This window comes from Myzus persicae, unplaced genomic scaffold, assembly GCF_001856785.1.
Source record: "Myzus persicae strain clone G006 unplaced genomic scaffold, MPER_G0061.0, whole genome shotgun sequence".
NCBI lineage: Eukaryota > Metazoa > Arthropoda > Insecta > Hemiptera > Aphididae > Myzus > Myzus persicae.
Genome location: NW_019100626.1, coordinates 233,856 through 242,066, shown reverse-complemented (window position 1 = coordinate 242,066; position 8,211 = coordinate 233,856). Strand labels below are relative to the sequence as shown.

At 29.0% G+C, this 8,211-nt stretch overlaps 1 protein-coding gene across 1 annotated transcript; it reads left to right on the top strand.

Annotated features, from left to right (window-relative positions):
* Window positions 1–1,806: 1,806 nt before the first annotated feature.
* On the top strand, window positions 1,807–7,548 carry LOC111037565 (dehydrogenase/reductase SDR family member 11-like). The gene is made up of 6 exons (XM_022320219.1): window positions 1,807–2,102; window positions 3,467–3,638; window positions 4,390–4,519; window positions 4,980–5,109; window positions 5,348–5,482; window positions 7,317–7,548. The coding sequence occupies exons 1-6, from the start codon at window positions 1,971–1,973 to the stop codon at window positions 7,389–7,391; spliced, it is 774 nt and encodes a 257-aa protein (XP_022175911.1). The 5' UTR covers window positions 1,807–1,970; the 3' UTR covers window positions 7,392–7,548.
* The last annotated feature ends 663 nt before the right edge of the window (window positions 7,549–8,211 follow it).

Here is an 8,211-nt window from a genome sequence, read left to right as displayed (position 1 = left end):
AATAAAAATGTGGAAAATTCAAGTATCTAAGATTATTCGTTTTTGAATTACTACGAAATAAGAAAAACATTCCATTAGAAATCAAGTGAATATCCAATGTGGTAAAAATTTAAACTTCAAACGCTCATAAATATTTAATTTGACTTTCCAGTAGACATTTTTTTTTGATAAAAGTAGACAAACTGATGAGGAATCTTGTATTAAATTTTCAAATCTTAGATATAAAAAGAAAAATGTTTAAACTTTTTTTAAATACAAACTATTTTTTTTGAGGGGGGGAGCTTATCCATCCCAAGCTCCCCCCAAATTACGCCTATGGTAAGGTGACTTCATCTAACCAAAATATTTTACTCACTACTCAGTAATTTCGTTGACTTGGCGGCTATCCTCAAAATAAAATATATGGTGAGGATTATTCTGAAGTTCCACTTTTCTGCCAAAGCTGTAGCCTAATGCCTGTATCATTTAGTTGAAAATATAAAAACTGGATGAAAAAGATTTCACTATGTACTTACCGAGGTATTGAATGATAGTAGCTGTCAGAGGGGTGTACAAATTAATAATGAAATAAAAAGATAAAAAAATATAATTTATTAAATTAAAGTTAAAACAGACAAGTTCTCTATTTTTTTTCGATTTATGTATGTTAACATTTTAGTTCATGCTTAAAAAAGATTAATAATTGAATACAAGGTTCCTCATAATAGTTTCCGGCGCCACTTGTAGCATGTTCTTACTACAATTACAAATATTAAAAATATCACTGTTTTTTTTCAAGCGTACCTGCATATACCTAAATAAGTTCAAACTTTAACAAAATTAAACACTTTTTTGTAAATATGCTAATATTATTTTTTCATAATCCGTATCCCGTATGATGATAAAATATTGTAGGGAAAATCAGTTATAAATTTATAATATGTGTAATAGGTACACAGGTACGCGTAACATGAACTATACGATGATGAATTAAAATTTTTTTACATATACCACGGAAAAGTGATTATATGAGTTTGGCGGAATAGGAAATCCACCAGTTTTATGATTTGAAGGAAAAGTGTATCAGGTGAAAAAGGGAAAAGGTATGCTTTTAGCGCAAATCTGCAACTCCTCACAAAATATATCAATATATCACCGATATTCAATAGAGGGCCACACACATTTTCAATTAGTTTGTTAATTTTTTGTTGATATCATCTAATATTTAAAAAAAAATGTGTACTACACTTTACATAGGTACCTAAAGTAGAAAAAAAATGAAGTTACCCCCTATTTCGGGGGTGGTTACTTGTAGTAAATTGAATCTTATTGCTTGCTTTCTGAAAATAATTTGGAAAAACAATAAGATAATTTGGGAGTAGGTAATTGGATTTTTTACTTAAAACCAGTTTTCTATAAAATGTAATTTTGTAATTTCTTTTATAACTCAAAACTTTATATCTAAAAATACAATTTTTAATTTTCACCGAATAATCAATTATAAAAGAAATGATTGGAGTTTATTTTATATTTTATTTCCAAAATATTTTGAATCTTATTTTGTTATTTATAACCTATTTCAAATTTTTGATTCTTTAGTTTTTTTTCATTTTATGTTATGTTTGGTAATTAATAAATAATAAATAATTATCACCTGATATCCGATCATTGACCACTCACCTACCCACTAAATTATATGTTAATACAACTGATTAGAATCCTCCTCAAAGTGAAAAAAAAATTATTTAACTCATATTATATTTACGTAATGATGTAACTATCGTGTATATAATGTTGTTAAATAATTATGCAATTAAAACTTATGTTATACAATCAAAAGGTCAGTATGAAGATGGAGCTGCGACTGCTCTGACGAAATACTGTCATTCAGATGGTTTATTTGCAGCACCGACGTATATACCGCTTGTGGTGTGGTTTACTGTGAATACAATAATATAATATTCGACAGTTATTTTATTCGGACAAAAGAAATGGATCGTTGGACTGACAGAGTCGTCTTGGTGACTGGAGCTAGTTCGGGGATCGGACGGTCAATCGTGGTCGAACTGTCCAAATACCCTTTGAAAGTCGTCGCTGTGGCTCGGAGAATCGACTTGATACAAGTACCTATATATTGATACAACGGCGTTCCCTTAGAGTCATATTGGACTTAATAATATTTCTAAACACAATGTGTAAACAATGTTAAGCTATTGATTGGTATTTATTAGGATTTAGAGGGTGGTTAATTCATTTTATACTCACATCTATTCTAGTTTGCTTCCATTGTCTTTTTACAGACCTTATAGGTCACAGCAATCAACTGGGTTTATGCCTCATTATCATTCACAAGTTTTTCTCCATTATCTACTTCTAAAAACCTTGGAGGCTTGGAGAAGGAGAACTATCATTCATTCTCAGATAATATTCTGACGCTTTCATTTAATACTTATTTTAAATTTAAAGCTAACTGCCTGAAATTGGTTTCGTTGAACATAAATTTTGCATATTGTATAATTATAGGCGGGAATAAGTAATAACACATGCGTGTAATGGTGGAGTTTCATTTTTCAAAAACTTCTCCGACTCAATTCGTTTCTCTGTACACATATAATTCTTCCATAATCTATTTTAGATTCTGAGTGGAACGATGAATGTATTTTATATTAATTCTTTGTTTGTTCTTACTTCATATTTACCTTCATCATTTCTTTTTTGTCCAAATATTCCAAAATCTCCACACTAGTTAGTAATATAAGTACCTCATAGATCATTAAGAGGTTAGAGGACGTTATACCTGCTTGTGTTGTCTCCGTCTTACAAGCGCGTAACATGCCAAATTTTACGCTCAGAATATCACGTTTAGCTCTGTCAGTTTAAAAATTTGAGTGAAGTGACTTCTTATTAAAACCAAAAGTAAGATTATTATGGAGGGCATCTCATTAGCTTTTTATTATATTTTAATTTTAAAACGAGTTATGAGTATTTTAAAAATGTAAATTGCTTGTTCATCTTAAAATACTCATAAGTCATAATTCTCTTTAAAATTAAAATATGATAAAAAACCCATGAGATGCCCTCCGTAATAATCTTACCTTTAATTTTAATAAGAAGTAAATTCGCACTAATTTTTAAACTAACAGAGCTAAACGTGATCTGCTGAACCTAAAATTTGATATGTTACGTTCTTGTAAGACAGAGATAACACATGCGGGTATAACGTCCTCTTAAGTCAATATAATGACCGTACAGTTTAAAAAAAAAAATTACAATAAAATTAAATCGTGGTAGGTAATATAATATGCTTATGTATTTTAAACTTGAAAATCGCATGTTGTTATGTATCAATTATGAAATGCTTGGCAGTTGGCGGGGTTTTAAAAATTCAAAACTTATGCGATTTGTTATGATTTGATTTTTTTCTAACTTTGAACCGTAGAGATAACGAAATATAAATGGCTATTTTAAATTTGTTTCCTACGTACAGGAACTTTCCGACGAGTTACAGTCATCTGTGGCTAAAATCTTCCCGGTTCAATGTGATTTGACTCGAGAATCGGAAATATTGAATATGTTCAAGTGGATCGAAACCACAATCGGCCAAGGAGTGTCGGTCACAATCAATAATGCAGGAACAATGATAAAAAGCAAAATTTTGGGTGTGTATTCATCAATATACTATATTATTATGCACTGCAGCTCAGGCTCTGTGCGGCACTTTTACTGTGGGATGGATGGAGGGTTGGTGATCAGAGAAAGCTTAATTATTCCTGGGGAGGAGCTTTAAGAGAAACTCAAATATTTTTAATACATGTATGATCGATCCTATGTAAGCAAGTACCTACAAACTACCTAATATACATTATATTTATATATTAAAATGTTTATTTACAAGAAATTAAATATTACTAACAGTATATGAATATTTTTGTAAGTTAATACTTAATTGTCCAAGTTAAGATGTATTTATTTATTTTCTATTAATAATTCGTATATTTAACATCCATATTCTGGGGTATGGTAATGGTATAGGTGGTAATCTATGGTTTCAACTTATTAAAGTGAAAAAGAATTAAAAATACAACATTTTGTGAGATTTTCATATTGCGTCGATGTACGAATTGCATATGGCAGATAAAGATCATGAATTTCAGGTGGTATTTATTTGTGGTGCGTTCGAGTTGCGTGAGGACGATTATTTAAACTAACATATTGCATGTATTTACTTTATTTACTTATTGTATATCTTGATGAAATTGCTTATTAAAGACATATCATCAGTGATCAGTGATCAATTTGAAACAGATCAGTACGAAAGTACTAAGAAATTTATGTTAAATAAAAAAAAAACTTTTTGTTACCTATAGATGGATGTAAATAATATAGTTTAATTTGAGACTTGTGTTTCAGACGGTGAAACGAACGACTGGAGATATTTGTTCGATCTCAACGTTATAGCAGTAACTATATGCTGTAGGGAATCGTACAAATCGATGAATAAATATGGTATTTTAGATGGACACATTATAAATATAAACAGGTTGAGTATCTATAATTACTGTATTCATTGAGAATAAGCATAACACCCGTTAACCCTTAATCAAAAGATGATGTCAATTGTTTTTAAGATTTACTACCATTAAAATGTATTTATTCTATATACTTTTATTTGAAATAAATAATTTATTTGAACAAGTATTGTGATAGTATATTAGTATAGACATATAATCATGCTTATTGCTTAAAGTTAATAATTTAAAAATAAATATTATGTATTTTGAGTATTTTTGACTACATTAAATAATATAAATTACAATCAATAATCAATATTTAATACTATACTTGCATAAATAGTATATTACTTAATAATTTAACTGTATATTAATGCCGTATAACTACTCTTAATAATAAAAAATTTCTCTTTTAAGGTTATCATGTAGTGAAACCGTGTATATCCTAAAATAGAGAGACAACAGTTATATAATTATTTTGTTTTTTAGCACCGCTGGGTACACATTACTACCAACGTCAGGACAGAAAGTGTACAATTCTTCGAAAACTGCACTTACGTATTTAACTGAAGGACTTAGACACGAACTTGCTCATGCTGGGTCAAAAATCAAAGTAACAGTAAGTTTCAAGAATAGTTGTGGTTAAAGACCATATTTATAAAATTTCTATTTGTGGACATGGAATTTATGTAGGTACCTTTATAATACATTTTAAACAGTTATAATAATTAGAAAATAATTGATCTGTGATCTGTGTAGACGTGTAGTACAACATCTATTGGGAAGTGTACTCAAATGTTTTGTCGATGCCCGGATGATAAAATAATTAGTATTTTATGTCGTATTTGTTCATATAGAGTATCAATCCGGGAAAAGTAAACTCTGAAGCTGTCGGAAGTGTCAGAGGAAATGAAAAATCTACTTTGTCAATGAAGCCCGAAAGAGTAGCGTCCATGGTGATCGTAGCATTAACTCAACCGATAGATGTTGTGGTAAGCGAAATGTAAAATAGATCACTTCGAAAACAATTAAATTTATTAAGTTGAGTGCATGAAATACAAGGTGATTTATAAGCATGCTCATCTTATTGATATGCTTAAATTATACATACATTAAAATTCAGATTTTTGGAACTTTTCCAGAAGACCATTTTTGAATCATTGAAATATTTTGTACCACTTAAGGTTGTTCCTGTGACTAAACAAACTTCAGTTTTTCAAACAGGAACCTCCCTTTTTCGTTTTAATTTTTTTTTTGAGAATTTTGATGAATCCAAATCAAAATTCAAGCTAGTAGTTTTTGAGTTATGTAACTTTGTGTTTAAAGGATAATATGTCTATGGTAATGGCTTATTTTTAAAAAATCTAGTAATTGCTATTGATTCATCAATATAAACAATTTGTAAAAATGTTCTAGGTATAATAAATGCTAGTATTAATATTGCATGTATAGTTTCTATTTTTATAAAACCATTTTTAAGGATTATTATCTTTAGTATAAACATTTTAATAACTCAGACACTATTCATTAGAATTTTGATTTAGATACATCAACATTTTCAAAAAAATCATCGGCTAAATAATTTTCAGTAAAAAGGGTTGTTCTCATTAGAAAAATAGAAATTTGTACCTCCGCAGAATATCCTTAAGTTTTACAAAAAAAAATTAGAAATTTGAAAGTATGGTCTGTAAGTCTTCTTAAAAAACTTAAGGAATCAGAATTTGAATAAATATGCACTATTAAAAGGAAAAATAGGGGTGAGCATATTTACAAAAACGCCCTATTTTTAATATATATTATAAACAATGAAACTTTTAAGTGCATCAGTGCATGACACTCATGTAAAATGAAATTTCGCCTGCAATACAGAGTGTTCAGTTTGTAGAAGGTTTATTGTTTATTCCCATAAAAGTCCATTGTTTGTGGGTGATTGTTATTTAGAAGTTTTTGCCAGGAGAGGGTCACTGTATTTACATAATATTGTGGACAAACTATTCACGAATTTAACTACTATATGAAAGTATAATAATTAAATTATAATTACATTACAATAATTACAGATTTATTCATGAAATGTATTTTCAAATGTTGTAAAATAATTGTATATTAATCTTTCATTCGAACAAGTTATCTACTTACCTATCAAAATATAAATAATTTAATACCTAATTTTTAAAATAATATATATAAAAAAATTATAAGGTAGTCAATATATATTTTCACACATAATATTTTTGTTTCGGAAAACAATTAATTTCTCTCTAGTTTCTACATGGACGATCTTGAAGTTAGAAGACAGCAGGTCATAAGCACCAACTATATACGCAGTATCTATTTACATTGTTGCGACTGAGTTGGTGATATGGTTATAATATGAATTTTTGATTTTCCTAGTAGCTCAAGTGCAAATTGTACTTGGAAAGCGATGAAAACGCTGTAAAATGAATATATAACCGAAAGCCCGCATCGTCGATAGGGAAATATTTAAATCGCGTTGCTTTTTTAGTAATCACAGCTCTATTTGGAATCGTTTTTTGAACTCATTAATATTTTATTATTATAGTGCTCTGAAACGAGATCAATGATTAATATACCTCAGTATCACTTTTTTTTTTAAAATTAACACAACATGTCGTCTACGGACGGCGACTCTGAGTAATAATAATATTATGAGATAGATAAAAATATGTGATATAATATACAATATTTCAGTAGGATAATATCCATATACTATGTATCTATTAACTGGTATACCAGTTATATATTAGTCTATATATATATAGAGAGAGAGAACGATCTATAATAAATGTCTTGTACATGTTTCAGATAGGCGAGTTGACCGTTCTATCTGTGGGCGAAACTATGCAAACGTATCCTCCACCCATCATATCCTTAAAGTAATACTCGACATAATATTTATATTTGTACGTAAAATTTACGACTTTGACGAACACGTGTGTACATATAAATATAATATAATATTACGCCGGTTGTAAATTGTTAATCATAGTTATAAGATCGAGTTTGAAAATTTTAATAAATGTTGCCATTGTTCAGATATCACGAGTCTTAATTCAAATACTGAAATACCTATATATATATAACAATATAATAAACATAATACGTGATTTATGTATTTATGCTAGTAAGTTTCTGTGAAGAATTTTTTCTCAAAATGCAGATAGGTAGTTATACCTATATATTATAATATAATAGGTACTTATGCCGGGTATATCAATCATACAAAACCGATTCATTTAATGATTATCTAAAATGTCATAAATCAATCATGGACCGTTATCTCACTGTTGGTTCATTATATCTTAGTGATTATTTTATGAAACTCAGCATAAAATACAAATTACTAACTCCCAATATCATTGAGGAACGAATGTTTTTTTTCAAAATAAATTTGAAAACAGTACCTAAAGATACAAGACTTACTTCACGCAATATTAAACCCACACAAATATCGACCGTTGAAAAATGTAGTGAGCCACGAAAGTACAGCAACATCGTGTAATGCACATACTATTGAAAGTCACTTAATAATGTGAAAGCACCAAATTATATTGATAGATTCCTACGGGTAACCGGAAATGAAGATCTCGTGTGCTATATTTGATTACTTAGGTCCCAATCTGTAAGTCACGATAATTGAACCATTTTGCACCTATGTTGCCAGTTAATTATTTTTTTGGTGACAATGCACCGCGGGTTG